Genomic DNA, 25,842 nt, shown 5'->3' with positions numbered 1-25,842 from the left:
GTTTATATAGAGAAATGCTCTGCCCATGGCATGAATGGCCTGTACTTGCTCAGTATTGCCATTGACTTAGGCTTGTAAGTGTGTCTACTTCAGCACAAAATTTTATGTAGAATATTTAAAAACTTTGCAAGTATGACATTTTTAATCTCTCTTCATTGTTGAGTCTTAATTATTACATTGTGTTCAGAGAATTATATATCACACACACACATATGGTATTAATTCTTTGAAATGTGATAATGTCCTACTATTGGGTGAGTTTCCGTAAATGTTTCACATATGTTTGAAAAGAATGTATATTCTCCAACTGTTGGTTTTAGTGTTTCCTATATATCTATTAATCAAGCCTGTTAAATTCACATTTTGTTACCATACTGATTTTCCATTGCTTGATCCATTGATTATTGAGAGAAGCATGTTAAAATGCACTGCTACAATAATAGGTCTGTTAGTTTTTCCTTCTGTTTCTCTTACTGCTTGCTTTATGGAATATGAAGTTATGTTATTAGGTACAAACAAAACTGTTCTGTCTTCCTGTTGTTATTTTGTAGTGATGTCTACTTTTGCCTAAAGTCTATTGTAGATATTAATATAACTATTTCAGTTTTATATTGGTTACAGTTTTCCTAATACCTATTTTTCCATTCATTAATTTTCAGTTTTTCTGGGTTTAGATATATCTCTTATAAGCAGGTTCTAGCTAGATTTTTGTTCTTCACAGCATCCTTGAATGGAAAGTGCAGAAAGTTCCCATATACCTCCTGTCCCCCAAAGTGACCTCTCTCCCATTGTGAATTCCCTGTACCTTTGTTACATTCCATGAATCTACGTTAATAAATCATTATCACCATAATTTGCATTGGGGTTCAGTCTTGGTGGTGTACATTCTAAGAGTTCTAACAAATGTGTAATGACATATATCCAATAATGTAATATGATACAAAATAGTTTCACTGCTCTAAAATTTCTCAGTGTTCCACCTAGTCATCCTTCTCTCCCCTCAATCCCTGACACTGATCTTTTTACTGTCTCTATAGTTTTGCCTTTTCCAGAAGGTCATATATTTGGAACCATATACAATATGCTGCAACCTTTTAATACTGACTTCTTTAACTTAGTAATATGCGTTTAGGTTTTCTCTGTGGCTTGATAGATGATTTCTTTTTTTCTTTTTTAAATTTAATTTAATTTTATTTTAAGTTCCAAGATACATGTGCAGGATGTGCAGGTTTGTTACATAGGTAAACATGTGCCATGGTGGTTTTCTGCAGATGAGTTCTTTTTAGCGCTGAATAATAGTTCATTCTTTGGATGTACCACAGTTTATTTATCCATTTACATACTAAAGGACATTGCTATGGTTTGGCTCTGTGTCCCCACCCAAATCTCATCTCGAATTGTAATTCTCATATGTTGAGGGAGGGACCTGATCACCTCCTGTCTAGGGAGGGAAGTGTTTGGTTTATGAGGGCAGTTTCCCCATGCTGTTCTCGTGATAGTGAATTCTCATGAGATCTGATGGTTATATAAATGGTAGTTTTTCCTGCATGCTCACACTCTTTCTCTAGCCTGCTGCTACGTAAGACTTGCTTGCTTCCCCTTCCACCATGACTGTAAGTTTTCTGAGGCCTCCCAAGCCATGTGGAACTGTGAATCAATTAAGCCTTAGTTTGTAAATTTCTCAGTCTCAGGTATTTCTTTATAGCAGTGTAAAAACAAAGTAATACCGACATCGTGGTTGCTGCCAAGTTTTGGCAATAGATAAAATGGATGTAAACATCCATGTGCATGTTTTTTGTGGACATGAGTTTTCAACTTTTTTGGGTAAATACCACAGAAGTGTGATTTCTGGATTGTATGTTGAAACCACATTTAGTTTTGTAAGAAACTGTTAAACTCTCTTCCGAAGTGTCTGTACGATTTTGGTTATGCACCAGCAATAAATGAGAATTGCTCTTGCTCCACATTCTCAAAAGCCTTTGGTGATTTCAAATGCTGGATTTTGGCCATTCTGACAGGTATGTAATAGTATCTCGTTTTAATTCACATTTCCCTGATATGGGAAATGTGATGTGAAACATCTTTTCATATGCTTATTGCCATCTCTGTATCTTCTTGGGTGAGCTGCTAAAGTCTTTTACCCATTTTTTTTTTAAGTCAGGCCTTTTTTTGTTGTTGAGTTTTAAGAGTTTTCTGCATGCTTTGGAAAATAGTCCTTTATCTGATACATCAATCTTATGTATTTTATCCCAGTCTGTGGCTTGTTTTTTCGTTCTCCTGACACTATCTTTCATGGTGCAGATGTTTTTAATTTTAATGAAGTTCAGCTTATCCCATTTTTTTTGTGTGTGCGAATTGTGCCTTTGGTGTTATATTTAAAAGTCATTGCTGTACTTAAGATCATCTAGATTGCTTTCATATATTATCTTCTAGCAGTTTTATAGTTTTTTGTGTTTTATGTTTAGGTCTTATTTTGAATTAATTTTCATGAAAGTTATATGGTCTGTGTCTAGATATAGTTTTTTGCGTGTGGATGTTCAGATGTTCTAGCACCAATTTTTTAAAAAGACTATCTTTTCTCCATTTTATTCCTTTGCCACTTTTCAAATATCAGTTGACTATATGCAGTTCTATTTTCTCTCTGTTCTGTTTCATTTATCTATTTGTTGATTCATGTGCCAATATCATAGTTTTGATTACTATAGCTTTATAGTAAGTACTGAAGCCAGGTAATGTCAGTCCTCCAACTTTGTCCTTCTCTTTCAGTATTGTATTGGTTATTCTGAGTGTTTGTCTCTCCCTGTAATCTTTAGAATCGGTTTGTTGATATCCACAAAATATCTTGGTAGAATGTTAATTGAAATTTCATTGAAACTCTAGACCAAGATGAGAAGAACTGACATCTTGACAATATTGGGTCTTCTGATTCATGATCTCAGAATATTTCTCTATTCAGTAATGATTTCATTCATCAGAGCTTTGTAGATTTTCTCATATAAATCTTATGCATATTTTGGTAGATTGGTAATTACTATTTCCTTTGTTGGAGACTAGTGTAAATAGTAATGTGTTTTTAATTTCAAATTCCACTTGTTTTTTGCTAGTGTAAAGGAAAAAGATTGACTGTTGTATATAAACCTTGCGCTCTGCACCCTTCCTATAATTCCGTATTAGTTCCAGGAGTTTTTGTTGATTCTTTGGGATTTTTTATATAGACAGTCATGTCTTTTGTGAACAAAAGATGGTTTTATTTCTTTCTTCCCAAGTTGGAACATCCTTTCCTTGTTATTGGTCTTAACAGGAAAGCATCAAGTCACCATTAAGTATGTTAGCTGTAGATTTTTTGTAGATGTTCTTTATCAAATTGAGGACATTTCTCTTGTTTTATAGTTCGAGAATTTTTTTTAAAAAAATCATGAATACCGATTTTGTCAAATGCTTTATCTGCATCTATTGATATGATCATGTGATTTTTTTTTCCTCTTTAGCTGTCCATGTGATTTATTACATTAGTTGATTTTTGAATGTTGAGCTATCCTTGCATACCTAGGAGAAAAACCCAGTTCATTGTGACATATTATTCTCTTTATACATTGTTGGATTTCATTGCTAATCCAATTAATTTGCTAATTTTTGAATTTATGTTCATACTGTTCTGCAGTTTTCTTATTAGGCCTTAGGCCTTGGTCTGGTTTTTTTTTTTTTTTTTTTTTGATTGGGAGGTGGGTAATGCTGGTCTCTTAGAATACATTAGAAAGTATTCCCTCTGCTTCTATCTTCTGGACAAAATTATATTGAATTAGTATAATTTTTCCTTAAATATTTGATAGAATTCACCAAACCCATCTGAAGTTGGTGCTTTATGTTTTTGAAGGTTGTTAATGTTTTGATTAAATTTCTTTAATAAGTATAGGCCTGTCCATGTTATCTATTTCTTCTTTGTGAATTTTGGCAGATTTGTGCATTTTTAAAAATTGGTCCATTTTGTTTCGGTTAAAAAACTTGTAGACATAGATTTGTTCATAGTACTATTTTATTTTCCTTTTAATTTCCCTGGGATATGCAATGATATCCTCTCTTTTACTTCCAACATTAGCAATTTGTGCCGTCTCTCTTTTCCTTGGTTAGCCTGGCTAGAGACTTACTGAATTTTATTGATCAAATAAAAACCAAATAACCAGCTTTTGGTTTTGTTGATTTTTTTTCCTCTATTTTCTGTTTTCAGTTTCATTGATTTCTGCTCTTATTTGTATATTTATTTTGTTTTGCTTACTTTAATTTGCTCCTCTTTTTCTCCTAAAATGAAAGCTAAGATTATTGATTTAGTATTTTTCTAATGCTAAAAATGTATTTTGGGCACTGCTTTTAGTACCTCCCACAAATTTTGATAAATTGCGTTTTTTTTTCTTTTAGTTCAGAGTGTTTTTACATTTCTCTTGAGACATGTTTTTTTATCCCATGAGTTATTTAGAAGTGTGTTGTTATCCAGGTATCTTGGGATTTTTCAGCTATCCTACATCTATAACTATCCTAATTTCTACTTGAATTCCTTTATGGTGGGAGAGTGAGTATTCTGTGATTTCTATTCTTTTAAATTTTTGAAGGTTTGTTTTATGGCTTAGAATGTGGTCTATGCTAGTGAATGTTCCATTTGAGTTTGAGAAAGAATGTTTATTTTGCTGTTGTTGGATGAAGTCTACAGATAGCCAGTATATGCAGTTGATGACAGTTTTGTTCAGTTCAGCTGAGGTCCTTATGATTTGTGGCCATCTGGTTCTGTTCATTTCTGATAGAGGTGTATTGAAGTTTCCAACTATAATAGTGGACTTATCTTTTCTCCTTGCAGTTCTATCAGCTTTTTCTCCCATATTGATACTTTGGTTGTGGGTGAGTTGGCATCCAAATTGTTATGTCTTTTTGGGGAAATTGACCCCTTTATCATTATGTAATGTTCCTTTTTATCCCTGATAATTTATTTTGTTCTGAGGTTTCCTGTGTCTGAAATATAGCTAGTCTGTCTTTCTTTTAGTGTTAACATAGTATATCTTTCTCCAACCCTTAATTTTAATCTACACATCTTTACATTAAATTTTTTATTTTGGACAACATATAATTCAGCCTTTTTTGCTCCACTCTGACAATCTCTGTCTTTTAATTGTTGTATTTAGATCACTGATGTTTAAAGTGATTATTGATCTATTTAGCGTAGTGTCTACCATAACTATTCTTGTTTTCTGTTTGTTACCCTTTTTTTCCTAATTTTGTTTTCCACACTTTTCTGCCTTTTGTGGTGGTTTTATCTGACCATTTTATATGATTCTTTTTTTCTTTTTCATCAAACTTATCAAATCTTTCTCTTTTTAAATTTCTTTTTATGGTTGCCTTAAAGTTTGTACTGTACATTTACAACTAATCCAATTTAACTTTCAGAGGATAGTATGCCATTTCACAGATAGTGTTAATCCTTATGATAACATAATAATTCAAATTCTTCCATTCTGTCCCTTGTATCTTTGTTGTCATTCATTTCACTTATACTCAGCAGATATTAATATATGCATAAGTGTACATATCAAATATATTGTTGCTATTATTTTAAGCAAACTACTAGATCAATTAAGAATAACAAAAATAAAACTTTTAAAATTTTACCTACACTTATTACTTCTCTAGTGCCCTCTTTTATGTGGATCTGTATAACTTGCATCATTTTCCTTGTCTCTGAAGAACTCTTTTAACATGTCTTGTTGAGCAGATTTTCTAGCAACAGATTATCTCATTTTATCTGATAAAGTCTGTATTTATCCTTCACTTTTCAGGGACAATTTTGCAGGGTACACAATTCCAGATTTTTTTTTTATTATTATCTCATACTATGTATCTCAGCATAGAAATCTAACATGTTCTGTAGAAAAACATGGTAATGCATACTTTTAGGAATTCATGTGTACTCTCCTCCAATCTTGTAGTTTAAAATGCCCATCGCCTTATTAAAGATTTTATATTAAAATTGTACAGCTGCTGTTAATCTTCTTTGATCCCAGAAATCTTTTTTTTTTGAGACAGAGTCTCGCTCTGTCTCCCAGGCTGGAATGCAGTGGTGCAGTCTCTTTTCCTTGTAGGTCACTCCTAATACTTGTAATGCCATTTTCTACAAAGTTGTTCTATACTTCATGTTTTAGATTGTTATTAAAACAATATTTAATTAAAAAAATAAAATTCCATCCATGATTTATCAGTAAAAGTGTTCTTTTTTTGTGGGCCTTTTCAATATTTATTCACGTGTACATTATTTTGCATAGTTACAATGACGATAATGGTTTCAATAATTTTATATTTTTTCTTCAAATAACAGTTTGTAAACATATATCTAGCTTGAGGCATAGTTTTTATTTAATTGTACCATACTCCCTTGTTGTACATTTAAAATATTTTGGGTTTTGCACTTTCTAAAGAATGTTGCCTTATACATCTTCATGCATATTGTTTTTATTCCTTTGTATTACATGAAGTGCCCTGCTTTTACAAATAATCCATTGTTAAATATATAAGGCTGATTAATAAACTTTCGTGATATAAGAGTTTTTATTTCCAAGAGAGCTAAACATTTTGACATTGATAATTCTACCTTACCTTTACAGCTAGATTCTTCAATTATGTTATTTCAATATTATGTACTGGTCTTTGAATAGAAATGTAGACCATCCTGTGTCCAATAAATATCTAGCTAAGGATGACAATTCATACCTTTTTAAATGTTTAATGTTTTTCATTTCATCACACTTGCATTCAGCTTATGAACCCTGTGCCTCTTATCACTGGTTTCAACACTTTTCATTTTCCTTTTTTTTTAACAAAATAATTTGGGTAAAATTCAATGTTCTGTCATAGAAACAGAATACAAATGATAAGAGCTATGCACCTGAAACTGGTTTTGTGTCTGGTAGATTCTCACTCTGCAATAAAGTATTCTTTTGTCAACTGATTTTTTTAAAGGTCTGATTCTAACTGTATTAGGCACATTACCATGTAATTTATGAAAGTGGAGTTTATAAAATAGACATGCATGAAAAATTGAGGACTAAATATGTTGTATTTTCTGATGATACATTTTTAGGAATAGGAATTGTAGAGTGTAAGGATGTTTATGACACTTAAGCATCAAATTGTTTCCTCAAAAGTACTATGTTAATTGTGCTACAGTTTGCAAGTGTGCATTAATCTGTTTCTTTCTTTTCTCTGCTGCTATGGTATGGATGTTTGTGTCCCCTCCAAAATTCCTACTGCAACTTCAGCATCTTTGTAATGTCCATATCTCCAGTAGTAAGAGGTGGGCCCTTTGAGAGTTGATTAGGTCATGAGGGCTCCACCATATAAATGGGACTAGTACTTTACAAAAGGGCTTGAGGGGCAAGTTTGGCTCTTCTACCATGTGAGAACATGGCCTTTGTCTGCTCAAGAGGACATAGCATTCATGGACCATCTTTGAAGCAGAGAACAGGTCCTCACCAGATACAGAACCTAACCTGCTGGTGTCTTGATCTTAGACTTTCTAGCTTCCAAAACTGTGGGAATTTTTTATTATGTATAAATCATCCAGTCTGTGGTATTTTGTTACAGCAGCACAAATGAACTAAGATACTTGCTAAAATAATTATCTTATATACATGCATTATTTATTTCAAATGCCCATTTGAAGGCAACTGTTAGGTTGAAATAAGTTTATCGATGCTCCCTGACTTAATGACAGTTTGACTTAGGATTTTTCGACTTTCTGATGTGAGAAAGCTGTATGCATTCAGTAGAAACCATAACCCTGTCATGAGTTGAGAGACTTACAACTTAGGATGCATTTTCAATTTATGATATTTTTGACATAGAATGGATTTATCATGGCATAACCCCATCTTAAGTTGAGGAGCATCTGTACTAAGTTGTACATAGGCACTCATAGGGAATAATAGAATTGGGATACATTTTCAAAAGCTGTTTCACTTGAAAATGGTTGAAACAGAAATAATCCTCTGCTTAAATTCAGGATTGTCACAATCTTTGGCGTTTAATAAAACATACACTATCCAAATATAGAGACATCATATGAAAATATAAACCAGGCCTGCCTTTTTAATGCTGATGCATCTCCCAATTTTTGCGTCATTCCTAATCACTCCCTTAAGTCAAAGTCCTACTTAAATAGGAAGAACAACTTATTTGCTAATTTTTTTCTCATGCCTATCAGTAATATGGCTATTTGGTTGAAGTAAATCTGCTATTATATTATAGTTTTATGTTTTATTCATAGTAAGAAGCTTATTGCTGTTATTTTGGGCTTGTGGTAACTTCTTTAAGTAGATTTAATCTCACAGTTTATCTATGTTAGGTTTTGTTTCCAAATATTATTTAATCTGTTGGCCCATAAATGGGTGAAATGTCCGTGAATCATTTTATTTTAAGAAGTTTATTAAATTTATTTAGTGTCTTTTAAGTCATGTTAAGTGGAGGCGTATTTACGAGTGTGTTTAAGACAATCTTACCAGATCACTTGATCTTATTCAATGTTTAAGCTTTATAGAAGGTAAAATAAGATGCTCATGAGTTTCTGTTACAGAATATATACTACCCCCCCACACACACACAATACACAAAATAATGTGAAGTTTGTGGATGTATGGTCAGTGGAAGTTTATACCTGAACATGAGCCACCATGATTGCTTAGTCTAAAATGTAATGTACAGAAAACTGCCATGTGTGATTGTGATTAAATTTGTCTACAATATCTTTTGTGACTCACATTCCAGGAAAGAAGAGGTTTTTTTTTTCTTTCTTTCTTTTTTTTTTTTTTTTTATAACAGGAATCAAGTAAAAACCACAGAACCTCTATATTTATATTTGAGTCTGAATCAAACATTTTCACTTGGAAGAATTTTTTCCAAAGGGGGGGAAAACAACTGTTTCTGAATGCCTTTATTTTAGGTTAATTTTTTCAAAAGATTATCTTTGACACCTTTGCATTAAGTATCTAATGTATTAGTGGGACTCCATGGTTTGCATTTATTTCTTCAATTTGCTAAAAAAAAAAGTCTACTAAAATTTCAATTTTTAAAAAGCAATTAATAGAATATCTTAGATAAGCAAAATGTAATAAACTCTTCACTATTTTTGGATGAGGTCTACTGGTATAGATTTCAGTTAATTTTCCTAATGCCTTTTTAAATTCTGGAAAGCCATCTTGTTAACCAGAGCAATCAGGGTAAATGACCACATGTAACCTATGTTACCGTGAAAACAAAGCAATATTAACTTTTCCTTAACTAGTGGCTTTGTTTATAAGTAGGAATAATAGTGAAGCTGTATGGCCTGTTTTGTTTCTCCCATATTGCCTCACTAGGTATGATGATAAGTAATTATTGCCTAATTACAGAGCCCTGCTGTGAAATGAACACAGCCTGCATGTGTCCTATGCCTTTAACCCAGTTCGTATACAAACCAATTAGTATACCAGTCTAAAGCTAGAGTTAATGATTGCACAACTCTTAATTTTAGATTGATCATTGACCTATATGTAAAAGCTCTTAGAAGAAAATACAGTAGAAGATCTTGACCTGGATGTAGGCAATAATTTTGTGGTACACACAAAGCAATAGCCATAAAAGAAAAATCGATAAATTAGGGTTTATCTGATTGAAAACTTGAAAACTTCTGCTACTTGAAAGACATCATTAAGAAAGTGAAAAGGCAAGCCACAAACTGGGAAAAACATTCATGAAACATATATCTGACAAAGAGTTTATATCCAGAGTATATAAATCAGTAATAAAAAAAGAGAACTAAAAAAATATGAACAACAGGCTTAAAAGAAAAAATTTAGAGGCTGGGCGCAGTGGCTCACGCCTGTAATCCTAGCACTTTGGGAGGCCGAGGTGGGCGGATTGCCTGAGCTCAGGAGTTCAAGACCAGCCTGGGCAACATGGTGAAACCCTGTCTCTACTAAAATACAAAAATTAGCCAGGCGTGGTGGTGTGCACCTGTAATCCCAGCTACTCAGGAGGCTGAGACAGGAGAATAATTTGAATCCGGGAGGTGGAGGTTGCAGTGAGCCAAGATCATGCCACTGCTCTCCAGCCTGGGCAACAGAGCAAGACTCCATCTCAAAAAAAAAAAAAAAAAAAAAAAGAAAAGAAAAAGAAAGAACTTAGAAAATATAAGAATGGCCAATAAGCACATGATAAAATACTTAACATTTTTAGTCATTATGGAAATTCAGTTTAAAACCATAATGAGAGAGAGACTTTTGTACATCCAGTAAAATAGCTAAAATTTAACAGACTGAAATCACCAAATGGTGAGTGTAAACTAATAGGAACTCTCATACATTACTGGTAGTACAACCATTTTGGAAAAAGATTTGACAGTTTTTTATAAATTTAATCATACACAGTCCTACTAAGTATGCAAAAGAAATAAAAATGTATATCAAAGAATGTCTGTGATTCCTTTATTCACAGTAGCCAATAACTGGAAGCAGTTCTAAATGTCTATCTTCAGGAGAATGGGTAAACAAATTATGGTATATTTATACAGAGGAATGCTGCTTAGTAATAAAAAGGAATTTACTGATACATACAACTAACTTGTATGGATGAGTATTACAGATTTTTTGGCAGAGCGATGAAGCCTGTGTGTATGTATACATATATATATATATCTCATATGTGTATATATATATCTCTCTCATATATATATCTCATGTGTATATATATCTCTCATATATATCTCATATGTGTATATATATATCTCTCATATATATATCTCATATATATCTCATATATCTCATATATATATCTCATATATATGTATATGTGTATGCGTGTGATATATGGTCAGAGGAAAATATCAGAACACTTGTTGCTTTGGGGAAAGGGAATTTTTTGGGTAATGAAAATATTCTACGTCATGATAAAGATGTGTATCACACAGCTAAATGCATAGCTAAGATTGTTCAAGGTTGTATAGCTAAGATTTGTGTATTTTCATATATGTAAAATCTACCTAAAGAAAAAGACTTTTAAAATAATCATTATCAAGTAGGTAGTGGGTGGCATTACAGATGATAAAAGATTGGCAGAATATTGATAATTGTTGAAAGTGAGTGATAGGTGTAGAGAGTTCCATTATTCTATTTTGTTTACTATCTATATGTTTAAAGCATTCTGCAGTAAATGTTTAAGTGTGAAAAGACCAACCACAAACAAAAGAGGAATTACTACTGCCTGTGTATTCAGAGAACACATTGAATCCAGGAGGATGCGTTGTCATTCTCTAGGTGATAGACTGAGGAGTATTAAGAATGAAGTGTTGAGAAAAGGCTATTTCAGGCATTCATGAAAATTCGTGACATATTTTACTTAGAACCACATTGTTATGTGTATGAAATGATGAGGAGTTTAGACGTTATATAATAGACCAGAATTTTTGAGTCCTTGTTTGCCAAGGATTCTTTGAAGATTTGAATTCACAGTGTCATTATACATAACTCTGAAAAAAATAATACAAGGGCAATTTTCTGAAAAGGCCAATTTGCCGCTGTGAGTGGCACATACTGTGTAATAAAACTGTTCTAGATTTTTAGAGTGATCTGAAAAAGATTTGTGAAGTCCGAAAGTTTCACATACCAAGAACAAAAATATACTTTCAACTTCTTGGTTTATCTTTCTCGTTCACTCAGAGGGCATGGATCTAGAATACCAAATCAAAAAATGAGTATGAGCTGGGAAGTTAAACTCTTGAGTGAGTATTCTATATTCTCAGTAGATAACAATGAGAAAGTATATATGTTCATTTTAGATCAGAAACAAAAGACCGTTTTTGAAATAATTGATTATATTTTACAAGGGAACAAGGTTTTAAAGTATTTTATGATCAAATGTCAAAGTATGTTTGTTTGTTTGTTTGTTTGTTTTCGTGAATGAAGAGAATAAGTGCCTAACTTGTCTCAGATTTTGGTATCAATTCTATAACTGTTTCCTATAAGAAGAAAGGCCTGTATAAAATAGTATTGAATATATGCAGGAGGCTTTTATGAGGTAACATTGTTTATGTGTCTGTATATGGATTGTATGTTATGACGGCTCACAGCTAAAAAGGTTTCTAGTATCCTGTATCTGTTAAAGTTGGAAGGAGATGGAAGTAGGATGTTCTCTAATTTTTTTAAATAGAAATCTCATGGTTTTAATTTTTTTCTTCCAAGTTCTAGTTTAATGAATTATCTGTTATGATCTAGGTCTCTAATTCTTCTCCCTTAATAGTTAATTAGGATAATCCAGAAAAGGAGTCCTAGGCAAAAAAAAAAAAAAAAAAAAAAAAAAGAGTTAAGCAACGTTTCTTAGTCTAGGATATATTCCATTTTTCTTGTCAGAACTATAATTTGCTGCCCTCGACCTCTTTTCTAAGCTTTAAACTAATATTTCAACAGACTTCTGAACAGCATACTAAAAATTAATATTCCATTGGCATCTGTAATAAAAGCAAATAAAAGAGGCTATATAGAGCAAAGTGGTTTGTAATTTTTTATTTATTCATTCATTCATGCATGCATGAATGCCTATGTTTGTTTATTCCATAAATACACTGAGAGCCTCTAGAGGGTAAACTTCTGTAAGGTCTAATGGAAGCAACAGATGGATGGCAGGCAACAGAATGTTTGATAGTACTTAATGACAATAGAAAGAAAACCTAATATAATGATGAAAAAAAGAAAAATGAGACTAGCAGTAGAGCCATTAGCACTGAGACTTAGACATGTGTGGTGCCACTATTAGCATGTACTCTTGACAGTGTTTCTCAAGCTAACTGGGATGACAGAACATTTTTAAAAAATCTGTCGGGTTTATACTTGTACAAAATAGAATAAAAATTATTAGACAAATGAAATGGAAAATAAATACAAAGTACAACCCTGATGTTTTGTTATTAGGTCCAATAGTTATAAAAATTAATAAATGTTTATAAAACTTGCTAAACACAAACTATAAATTTCTATACTGTGGTAACAATAGTTTGCAGAACCTGTTTACTGGTTTTTGACCATACTATTTCTATATCCCTAAGCCGTTCAGTGAAGGGGAATGGTGATAGCATCATTGGTCACAGGCCTCTAGGAATAGCATAGCCCTATTTCTATAGGGTTATTTAACAAACTGAATGATAGCACAGTAAATTCACTTAATGTGCCCCTGATGGAATTGTTGTGCTAAAGAATTTATTCGTTATAGAAGTCTGCCCATCAGCAACAAATTAAATTATATGTTATGAAACCTATTGAGGTGGAGAAGAATGGCATTCATTTACAAAAATTTTCTATCACAATTTTTAAATGCTGAAATTTGTCTTAGGGGCATAGTTACGATAATTTAGAAATTTATTTTCCACTGAACAATTCGTATTTCAATTGTGATGGGTAAGATTATATGAATGTAATATTTGTGAAAAATAATCACAAAATAAAACTTGGGCAGCCAGCTAGCCAAGAGAGATTGCATTTGGAGAATACTACCAATATAAGTCCCGCGGAGGTACTTCCTCTGCCATTTTAAGATGGAATACTCTGCAGCCATTAAAAAGACAAGATCACGTGTTTGTGGGAACATGGATGGAGCTGGAGGCTATTACCTTTAGCAAACTAATGCAGGAATAGAACACCAAATACAACACGTTCTCACTTACAAGTGAGAGCTAATTGATAAGAACTCATGAATACAAAGAAGGGAACAACAGACACTGGGGTCTACTTGAGAGTGGAGGGTAGGAGGAGGGAGAGGAGCAATAAAGATAACTCTCGGGTACTGGGCTTAGTACTTTGGTGATGAAATAATCTGTACAACAAACCCACGTGACACAAGTTCAACTATGTAACAAACCTTCACATGTACTCCTGAACCTAAAATAAAAGTTTTTCTTAAAGATTTTTTTTTTTAAAGCAGTTCCTTCTGCTCAATCATGGGAGGATAGAAAGATTAGAAATTTATTAAAACAATAGAAGCATTTCAGCAGAGAATATCCTGCACCAACACCTTTTCTTTTTCTTTCTCACTTCTATATTAGCTAAACTATACCTTTTCTCCTTCTGATGTTTTGACCTAGTGTCATCTTAAAGAAATTTAAAATGTTAGTCTTAGTTATATATCAGTTTGTTTAAATCTATTTTCAAAGGAGTGCTATCTAACACTTAGATTTATTATTGGCATGTACTGTTTTAGGAACTAATATCAAATGAGTGATAATTTAGTTGACATTTGACTATGCAATCCTCCTAACAGCATATTATGGTGGGTATTAGAATTATTTGGGATGGTTGGATAACTTGCCAAAGGTTCAGAGCTGGATTTGGTGAATTAAAACACTAATCTATCCTACCTCTTAGTCCCCCTCCCCCACAAAAAACCCCAGATCAGTAAAATGACACATATAAGGGACCGAAACAAAACCAACAAGCAAAAACTAACTAGGACAAATAACTATGAAAGGAGATAACAGGTGTACAATTATCAACTAATTTAGCAGAGAAGAGCAAGTTGTAATCTTAGCTTATTGAGGTGAAACCCATGAAGAAGCTGGTTTGTCCTGCAAAACCCTAGAAAGCCGTGGGAAATACAAGCACTAGGTGCTGTGTAGCTCTGAAAACAAGAGGAATGGTTGAAAGTCCATATGACTAGCAGTTGTGTTCTCAAGTCCTCTTGTGCACTGTCTCAGTCAGCTCAGGCTGCCATTAAAAAGCACCCACCATAGACTGGCTTAAACAACAGGAATTTATATTTACAGTTCTGGAGGCTAGAAAGTCCAAGATCAAGGTTTCTGCTGAGTAGGCCTCTTCTTTTGGCTTGTAGGTAGCCACAGTCTTGGCTGTGTGCTCACACAGAGAGAATACGCGAGTGCTCTTTTCCCCATCCTCAGGACTTTGTCTAATCCCAGTTACCTCCTAAAGGCCCCATCTCCAACTGCTATCACATTGGGGATTAGGGCTTTGGCATATAAATTTGTGGGGGAGGGAGGTAAAAAATATTTATTCCTTAACACACATCATACTTAACTAGGGGATTTATTGTACATCCTAGCAGAACAAAAGAGAAATCAAAGCAGATAATCTCTGAACTCATAAAGGGCAAGAGCAAGGCATGGGACTAAAAACAAGGAGATTAAACCAAAGACCATTACTGAGCAGTGAGGTCTCCACTATGCCTCTTAACACATTGCTCCTAGAATGCTGAAAGTTTGGCTCATAGCACCACTTAAGAGACTGGAGAATTTTTTTCTAAGCAAAAAGACTGGCTCAAGAGAAAATGTTCATAGAACTAACATTTGGGAATCTCCACAACCATGAAAAATCAGTTCAATATCTTTTGTGGCTATTGTGAAGCTTACTCACATACACAGAATTTCCTTTCAGCATTTTTCTGTTTGAGGTTTTAATATAAATGAACATAAAATTGTTACCAAACAAAAACATCTCAAATGAAGAAGTTACTGACTCAAAGGAACAAATAAAAAGAAACTTCAAGGAAACAGAGACAGTTTAGAAGTAGGGAGAGCCCTCCCCTTCAAAAAACTATATTTATATAGTTTTTTGTAGTTTTAATATAAATACAGTTTTATGAAGGTGAGAGGTCCCCCTACTTCAAGTGATCCTCCCAACTTAGCCTCCCAAGTAGCTGGGACTACAGGCTCATGCCACTATGCCCAACTAATTGTTGTATTTTTTTGTAGAGACCACGGTTTTATCCTGTTGCCCAGGCTGGTCTCTAACTCCTGGACTCAAGTGATCCATCCATCTTGACCTCCCAAAGTGCTGGGTTTACATGTGTGAGCCACCTTGTGCGGCCTCAAAAAACTATAATTATGATTTATAAGAGAGAGAAAAGAACCAAGTAACTGCAACAAAAATGTCCACTTCAGAAAGGGAGAATGATGAAATAAATAACAGTGATTGGTCAGTAGCAGATACAAAGTATTTCTGGACAAAAAGAGCAAGGATTCCTTCCTCCAAGAGTGGAACAATTTCATTGATTAGGTGCTCTGGCAGTCCATGATTGTTTTCTGTAGGGGAGTCGCCTTTGCCCGTTGTCCTGTTATTGTTAGAAAAGTTGTAATTTGGTATTTTTGCTAGAGTACAGTTTGAGAGTATGCATTAAAATATACAACTTGCTCAACCTTCAGCCTGTTAATATGGTTTCTAGGAATTTCTCATAAGGCTATAATTGTACAATTTCACAAAGATGCATGCATAAAAATAAACATTTTTTAAAGTGAAAAATTGGAAACAACATAAAAGTCTATAAAAAGGAGAATGGTAAAATATATATTAAATTTAACAAAACAAAAAGAATAATGCTATACTATAGAGCTCCAAAAGGTTACGGAATACTATTTATGTATAAATTCATTATATAAAATATTTAATAAACAGCTCTCCAGAAGGATGTTTGCCTAAGTGTTATCAGTGATTTTCTTTGGGTAATGGGACACTGGGATATTTTCACTTCTTTATATTTTTTATAATGAGCATATATCAGTCTTACAAAAATCAAAATACATTGTATTGAAACACATGGGTTTTGAATAGCCTCTTGTGAATTATTTGTTTGCTTTACAAATTATCTATGTTTAATTTTAAGATCTAAATTTTGGCTGGGCACGGCGGCTCATCCTGTAATCCCAGCACTTTGGGAAGCTAAGGTGGGAGGATCACATGAAGCCAGGAGTTCAAGTCCAGTCTGGGCAACATAGAGGATGAAGGAAGGAAGGAAGGAAGGAATAAAGAAGAATGGGAAGGGCAGGGCAGGGCAGGGCAGGGGAGGGGAGGGCAGGGCAGGGCAGGGCAGGGCAGGGGAGGGGAGGGCAGGGCAGGGGAGGGGAGGGGAGGAAAGGGAAGGGGAGGGGAGAGGAGGGGAGGGAAGGGGAGGGGAGGGGAAATTTTCCCCTTGCCATTAAGTATCTTTCTGAATCATTTGTCCTAATACCAATTGCAATTTGTTCAGGAAACATCTTATTTTAATAATAGTAGTAGTCTGAAATGACAAAATCGGAAGCATAGATTACTCTTATTCTGTTACAGCCAAATGGAAATGAGGCCTTACTTGACATACGGATTACATTATATAGCTTTTAATTACTATAGGTAATAATGAGGTATAATGTACTGGGCTGCTTTTAGTATTAGATAATTACTACTACTGATAATGATTATATAGGGTAGGATTATTGTTGAAATAAAGACCTAGTAACTTACCTAGCCTCTCTTAAGTCTCAGCTGACTCATCTGAAAATAAGAAGAATGTGGAAGAATTCGGCAGTTTGTTGTGAGAGTTTAATGTGGTACTACTACATATAAAGCACTTTCAACAGTGCCTGGAACCTCAAAAGTGCTATTATTATCTATAAGTATGAGAAAAGCCAGTAACCCAGTTGTATTTTCTCAAGTGAATCTGTGATTTTACTTAGGATATATTTCATGTAGGATGCTTCTTTCAAACAGTAATTTCAGGTTTGTTCTTACACAAACAAGCTCAAAAATTGTCTTCTGTTGTAGGATACTGTCAGAATTAAGAAATGACATTCAGGAATGAATTTTATAAACATTACATTGTCATTTTAGCTAATGTACCCTCTTCAAATTTAGTTTTTATTGGACCACTTAGGAAATTTAGCCCACTTATAATGAATTACTTAGTGATTTCTATTAGTTTGACTTCTAACATTACCAGTTCTTTTTAAGGAACATTTGTTTTCTAAGTTATTAATAACTCCAAAAATTTTATTCTGTATTTTAATTCTAAACATTTTTGTTTTATTTGTGTTATGTTTACCTCTTCCCAAGCCTAAATTGAATATTTTTGGTCTCATACAGTTTTTAAGTCTAATTATTTGCCTGGTATAATATCTTTGTATATTTTCTCATATAGGGTTATTTCAAATAGGGTTAGGTATTGTTTCTGATCCTATGAAATTCTGCGTGCATCTAGATTTACAGAGAATATAAAATTAAAATCTCAGTTATTAATACTTATACGTTAATTATGTGGTAAGTCTACTCATTTGTTAATTAGCTGCCTTACATAATTTCATATAGTACCCATAATTTCTCAGAGTCATGTAATGATTTGTATCACAGTTTGGATTTGTTTTTAAGGAAAAACACATCTTTCATGTGATTTTACTTACTCTCTTGAAAAACATAGATGAAAAGTATCATAATTAAAAGCAGGAATAACAGATTATCTTAAGTAGACATGGACTGTTTGGTCACTTACTCTCAATATAGACTGTCTCCCTAAAAATGTTTTAAATAAGAACAACTTTAAAAGACACAAATCTATTTTAAAATATTGGATATCCAATGAGTTTATATTTAAAGGAGGCTTGGATATAAATAGCATTCCAAATCTGAGAAAATATCTTACTTGCCTTTAATAACTGAATGAAAAATATATGAGTAGCAATACATATTTTTTAGTTTTGTTTCCACATCAGTGCACTGTTCTGGAACAGTATTTGGCTCATCATTATTGGAGATACTGAGGCTGCAAAAGTTGAATATTCTCAGAAAGGTCTATTGAAACATCAAGTGCTTGGTCCATGGTAACTGGTTGATATGTGAGCTTTTTCTGTAGCACATCAAAATAAAAATAGATACATTAACTTTATACACACTTATATTACCTGTTACATAATATTTCTTGGACTCATTTCATAGATTTAGTTTTTGAATCTGTGGTAAAATCTTGAGGTGACAACAATTAATAAATCTTCAATTTTTTTAAACAATGCCTTACTAGGAACACAAATAATCTATGATGATAGTTGTTCATCAAGCAGATATTTTATATTTCTCAGTTATCATCTAATTGCTTCATTGCTTCTGTTGCTGCAAGCTAATAATAATCATTTTAGTGAGTAATTTTTCCAAATTTAATTTTGGAAAATACATCATTTTCTGATTAATTTTTCAATTTTGAGTAGTTGTTCTTAAGTTAGATTTCTTGTCATATACTCTGTTGAACTTGGGGCTAAGAAATGTATCTTGGCTGATTGTAGAAAGATGAATTTAGTGTTTTTTTCTCCTGAACCTTCGTTTTAGGGAACTTCTCATTTTTTCCTTTTGTAACTACGTCAATTTTCTGGACAAATGAATTCTACCAGCTAGTCTCCTTGTTGACAGATATCTGTCTCAGAGCCATAATATAATTTGCTTATCATTCCTTGTAGCATCAGAGGCTCCTTGAAATGCTAGATACAGAGAAGGAACTGTTAAAAGAAAAAATAAAGGAAGCTTTGATTCAGCAATCTCAAGAACAGAAGGTAATACTTTAACTGTGCTCAGAGTGTAGAAAGAATGTGTTCTGTTACCTCAAATAATACATTTAATGTCTTTCCAACTGTCTTATCATTTGACAGGAAATATTGGAAAAGTGTTTGGAGGAAGAAAGGCAAAGAAATAAAGAGGCATTAGTATCCGCTGCAAAGGTATTTCCTTCTGTAATAGTGGGTTGCTTGTAAGTAAGTGGAATTAAAAAATGGAATATATTAATAGTATTCTCAATCTTTTATATAATGTTTCATTCCATAAAAATCATTTTTATTTCTTTTATTTACTTTTAAACTTAAGATATGACTACTTATATTCTTATTAAATTCACATCACACAAGATAATGGTAGCATTGAAATGCTTTACAATGTAGGTTATTAGTTACTTGTTATAAAGAACATATATGTTGCAACACTAATATCCACCTGCTATTTGTTGCATCTAATTAGAGGTTGTGTGTGCATCTGTGTATCAAGGTAAGTAATTTTTAAAGCCAAGTTTAAAATAACTCATCTAAATCATGTATTCATAGATATAAAATATACACACACCAACAAATACACTTTTAACACTTACTTTTGAGTTTTAGATTTAAAATTAAATTTAGCAAACAAATATTGAATGTCTCATATCTGTGTATCACTATGCCAGGGTTAAATTCAAGGGTGACTATGATTTTGTCTTTTTCTTAAATAATTTGTAATCAGATAAGAAAAATACTATTTATATACCAAGAGGGCAAGGAGGAATGCACTAAATTATTATGAGTATGTACATCATATATCTATGTCATAGAAGTTTTTTTTAAGCAATAAATTACTTTTGAATTGAGCCTGAAAGGATGGCTAGCATTCTGAACAGAGTTTGAATTTTATTCCATAGGATAAGGGAGACTTATTGACATTTTAAAAACATGTTTGTGATCTAATGGTAATTGACATTAAGTTTTGGGAAAGTAGAGGCAACAAAAGCTAGAGGCAGGGAAAGAATTCATAGAATGCATCGAAAGTCTGGCTAAGAGATACTGAGTGGTAGAAACAGACCAGTAGTAGTAGTTTGGAAAGGAAAGAAATAGGCAAATTCTAAAAATATGGAGAAGATGGAGTCAACATATATGTTTGATGTGAATAATATAGAAGGTGGACAAGTTGTATACTGCTAGAGTATGGATTTAAGAACAAAATGGAAAGTAGCCCTCTTTCTTTGGAATAGAGTTTGAGGTGATTTAAAGCAAAAAGTCAAATTTTAGAAAACTTGTATCTGTTTTCCAATATGTATGTTCCTGATGAGATTTATGGTAACATTAACAAATGTGATTTTTAAATTATGATATACAGAAATGTGTCAGCATCTGGAGAAGACAGGTAACTCAGTGAATCAATATTTTTCACATAAAAATGTTAAAAATTATGCATCGATAAATGATTCATTCAGATTGCAAGAAAGGACTGTAATATAATAGCATGAAAATTTCATTTGACATAATTTTATTTTCATTATGACACCTAACCTTTAAGAACTAGTCCTTGTCAAGTTCTGATGTGAAATCATCAAGAATATCCACAATTATCTAAACTGGCTACTAAATACTCAGTTTTTCCTACTACCTATCTGTGTGAGACTGGGTTTTCTTTATATACTTCAACAAAAAAACATCATTACAGATTTAACACAGAAGGAAGAAATAAGAATTAATTTAGCTGTCTTCTGTTAAGTCAGATATTAAAGAGATTTACAGACACATACAGTAGCATTTTCCTTTTTTAATTTTAGAAAGTAGTTGTTTTTCATAAAATATATTATTTGTTAATATCAATGCAGTCAATTATATTAATTTTAAATGAATTAATAATTTTATTTTTTCTTGAATTTCTAATATGTATTAATACATATGATCAACATAAACAAAATCTCTTTGATATCCTCAATAATTTTAAGATTGTAAAGGGATCTTTAGACCACATAGTTTGAAATCTGCTACTTCACCCTAAGGCCTGATTTCTTTGAAGATTAGAAATGCCATGGAAATTAAGTAGGAATATTTGTATAAAAAAGAATAATAGATTTTATTTTATAGCAGTTATTTACTATGCATAAAAACAGGAATGTTAGAACTAAACACTATAGGATCAAAGTTTTTTATCTTTTAGGTTAACCAAGTCTGTTACTCAAGAAATTATTATGCAGTCAGTCTTTCAGATTTGTTCTGGTCTTTATTTATTTTGAAGCTTGAAAAAGAAGCAATGAAGGATGCAGTTTTAAAAGTCGTAGAAGAAGAAAGAAAAAATTTGGAAAAAGCGCATGCTGAAGAAAGGGAATTATGGAAGACAGAACATGCAAAAGATCAAGAAAAAGTATCTCAGGAAATTCAAAAAGCTATACAAGAACAAAGAAAAATAAGTCAGGTTAGTAATATTAACTGTTAGTAAATATTTACTTTTTTTCTCATTTTTCTCAAAATGAAGTACCCTTACTCTATCTTTTATCTTACTTAAAACAACCTTAGTAGATATTTATGACTTTTTAATTTTTAATTTTCATTTTGATGTTTATATTTTGAATTAATCATTTTTAATATTTTAATGTGCTTTCATCTTTCTGATATTGAAAACTTAGTAACTGACCATTTTACCCTTTTACTTTATTTTCTAAAAGGTCAAAACAAAATTTATGTTTAGTCATTGCAAATATATTAACCTTTCTGTGTTGTTTTTCCTTTTCTCATACATAGAGACACATACGCACACATGCACACAGACTCAATCAATACAAAATAATATATTTGTGTAGAAAACAATTTGATTCAATTAATTTATAATTCTAATTTGTAAATCTCTATACCTATAGTTGGTAACAATAATTAATAAAACCTCACAAATATTCCCTATAGTCTCATAAAGATACATAATGATCAACAGGCATGACCTACATGCAGAATAACTTTTGATTGTTTATCTGACAATTAAAAACACTACCTTAGTTTGTTTTTCTGTAATTGAATTTGCACGGTTCTATTTTACTTGAATTAGTCTTTTTATATATATATAGGCAGAAGTACTTAAATAAATCTTCCCTTAAGTATCAAAAGCAAAAGAATAACATTCATAGAAGTCTAACATGTTCAAACTGTTAAATATACTACAATTGTTCATTCACATTATAAATGCAGCTAAAATGACTAACCTTTCAGATCAACCCAGATTTTTTTATGACTCATTAATCTTAATGAAGCCATAAAAAGCTCAAAGTTTTTAATATCCAAGATAAAAGTTATACTTTTAAAAGATGTCACTTGTTTATTCTCAGGAACACACAGTTACCCATTTATTACAAAAATTAAACAGATCTGTAGGTAGCATCTATGTTAAAATAACAGTAGTACAGTAGCAGATCTTTTTTTTTCTTGCGTTTTTTCACTAAAGCAATATTACCTTCTAATTCTTACCGTAACCTATCAATAAATATATATTGAGTAACTATTGCATATAAAATGTTTGTCACTTCAGTTGGTTGGAATTTCAGGCCAGTAAGGTCAAATTCACTGGCTAAGTTCTTATTCGGGAGAGTTTATTTAAATTTGTTTTATGACCCCGAACATTCCTGTAACCTCACGTAGATGTGGGCCATTCATCACTTGAATTGGGTAAGAAGGCATGAAAAAAATCGGCACATATTCGTCATCCTAATGGAAAAATATATATTTTAAAGAGCACACTTCTCTGCTGATTTGTCAAGAGTCTACAAGAAACATGCAGTATATGATACACTACTTTGAAATTTGTCTTCTATAGGTTCAGAATATGGTGAAGACAATCTAAACATGTCTTGAATAAATTATATTAATTTCCTTACAAATGTTTGCACGTTTTGCTAGAAAGTCTCTGCCAAGTTAAATTATATATCTCTGTATCATTTGGGTGGATTTCAGGACATTTATTTCTTTGTTTGGAACGTTATTCCTTATTTATTTTTCTTGACTCTATATGTTGGTTTCTATGCATTAGAAATAACAGCTACCTCTCACAGTCTTCATTGACTGGCCTTGTACTGGTGAAGAACCACACCAATCAACCTAATCAGAGATTTTGTGGGCCTCTCAAACCTTTATGCTAATCCAAACTGCTGTGTTTGTTGTTGGCACCCCATAGCTGTCTATAGTACATGGTGTTCCAATGCTTGCAGATAGGTGAGACAGGAGCCAGTCTCCCAGGAGCCCCTGGAAAAATTAGAACTTTGGACATGTAGTCCAACTCTTTCCCTCCCTAGGGAGAGGCTGCAGTCTGAGGTTTTTTGCCATCTTTCTTGGACTGAGCAGGAGAGTAGGCTATAACAACTGTTTGCTTGTTAATTTAAGCCGCTATCTTTGTTCTCACAGGCCCCCAGGCATCAGTAGTATGCCAGGTCCTGTTACTGCTCTGAGATAGGTAAGACAGAAGCGAGTAACCTGGGCAGTTTCTAGAAAGGTTGGTTGGACATGTAATCCAACTTTCTTCCCACCAGAGAAGTTGAGAGCTGTGGGTTTCCTTTGATCATATGGCACTGTACTGGGGATAGGGATTGTGGTGAGAGTTAGGTCTTGAGTTTTCCTACCAGTTTCAGTATAGCCGGTTTCATGCTTGCCCAGGGTGAAGGACCCTTTCAGTTTGTCTCTGGATTTCCCACAAAGGGTATTTGTGCATGCGTCATTGTAAATTGAGTGTTTCCATGGAAGGACAGAGGATCCAGGGTTTTCCTATTTCACCTCTTGTTGACATCATCTGGTATTTTAATATTTTTCTAAATTCCCAAGGTAAAGGAAAAAGTAAATGAATAATGTATCTGATTATAATCATTCAAAAAAATGAAAATTATGCTAGTTGTAAAATACCAGCTACAAGAAAAATAGGCATGTAGAAAACATGCAGTAAATATCCCTGAAGAGTATACTTCCCAGAAGATGCTTTTTATGACTTAATTATATTTGTTGTCCAAAATTTTCAAATAAGTTCATAGATATCATTTATTAATTAATCATATTAGTTTCCTAGGAAAAGCCAATTGGAAAAACTAATATATTACTACAGATTGGTTTGTATAAAGTCCCATGAGCTTAATTAATTACCCTAAATTAGTTTCGTTGCAAGACTAGAAGTATAATTTATAAATAGACTTTACCCCTGGGCTACTAGTGATAGGAATCTGAAATACTGCCTCTTCATTCTGTACATACCCTGGAGGATTTTAACTGAGTTTCACATTTATAATTAATGTCCTTGTTACTTCTTTTAGGGAAAATCCCTCAAATAAAGGGCATTACAAAAGCTGACAGATCATTATCTGATAACAATAAGGGAAACAATAATAGTTCCCCATGTTCAAGTTTCATTAAGTTGCCTTTATTCTAAGCAAATATATTAAGTTAGTTTAGCTAAAAAGGTATTTTTATGTTTTTTTTTTCTTTGTAGCTTTGCCTGCAGAAAATAATAGCAGTAAGATAATAGCAGAACTGGTGGTGGTGGAGATGGCAATAATTAACAACATTGACTATCATTAATTCAATTCTAAGTGCTGAGCACTTTTCTAATTTTTTTAGATGTTTTATGTCAATTCCTCACAATGACCTTATGAAGTAGGTACTATTATTATCCCCATTGTTACAGATGGGGAGACTAAAGCTTACAGAGATTATGTAACTTGTTTTAGGCCTTGTGACTTTTTAGAGGAGTCAACAGTCAGTATTCAAATTCAGGCAGTTTAACTCCTGAGGCCTTGTATTTTGCCACTACTCTATTCCATCTCCCTGTGTTCTCATCTTAGTATAAAGTACAGATTTATGTCATTTATCATTTAATGTTTGAAATGATCCTAGGAAACTGATAGATAAGTTCTATAGGCAAAACTTTAAGAAGGTGTTATTTTTATGTATTGTCCATTCTGTAACATTTATGGCGCCTCTGCCATGTTTTGGCACTGTTACACGTTTCTGACACACAACATTAAGCAAGATAGTCAAGGCCCCTGTGCTTTCACAGAGCTTACATTCAAGTTGGAAAAGAGCTATGATAAGCAAGATCATGCCGTGTGGTGCTGTGGGCTAGGAAGAAAAAATTTGGGGTTATATATTTAGCTGATAATGGTTGTAGGGGATTTCTTTAGACAATATAGTTAGGAAAGAAGCCAAACTCAGTAAATTTTCATTTCATATAATTCAATTTATATGAAATTCTAGGGAAGACAAAAGTGATATGAGAGAAGACACATCAGTAGTTACAATAACTGAGGGCAGGGGAATTTTTTGAGGGCGATGATAATGTTTTATGTCTTGACTGTGATAGCGCTTATATTTGACAAAACGTATCAAATTACACACTTAATATTTGTGAAAATTATATGTAAGTAATACCTTAATAGAGCTGATTTTTAAAAAACAAATGACTATCAGAATAACTGACTGGATGGATGGTGATTTTGGATGTAATTTCATTTACTGAGGTGAGAAAAGGT

At 32.8% G+C, this 25,842-nt stretch overlaps 1 protein-coding gene across 7 annotated transcripts in view; it reads left to right on the top strand.

The window, feature by feature from the left end:
• The window catches only part of CCDC91 (coiled-coil domain containing 91), a 388,370-nt gene that overhangs the window by 238,982 nt on the left and 123,546 nt on the right, over positions 1-25,842 (top strand). For all 7 annotated transcript variants that reach the window (XM_055095798.2, XM_063593136.1, XM_055095799.2 and 4 more), the window contains 3 exons: positions 19,259-19,351; positions 19,448-19,516; positions 21,588-21,764. In XM_055095798.2, the coding sequence (XP_054951773.1) occupies positions 19,259-19,351; positions 19,448-19,516; positions 21,588-21,764 (339 nt within the window). The remainder of the gene's footprint in view (positions 1-19,258; positions 19,352-19,447; positions 19,517-21,587; positions 21,765-25,842) is intronic.

Source organism: Pan paniscus, chromosome 10 (assembly GCF_029289425.2).
Source record: "Pan paniscus chromosome 10, NHGRI_mPanPan1-v2.0_pri, whole genome shotgun sequence".
NCBI lineage: Eukaryota > Metazoa > Chordata > Mammalia > Primates > Hominidae > Pan > Pan paniscus.
The sequence above is the reverse complement of the archived record's forward strand: the minus strand, read 5'-3'. Positions and strand labels throughout refer to the sequence as shown.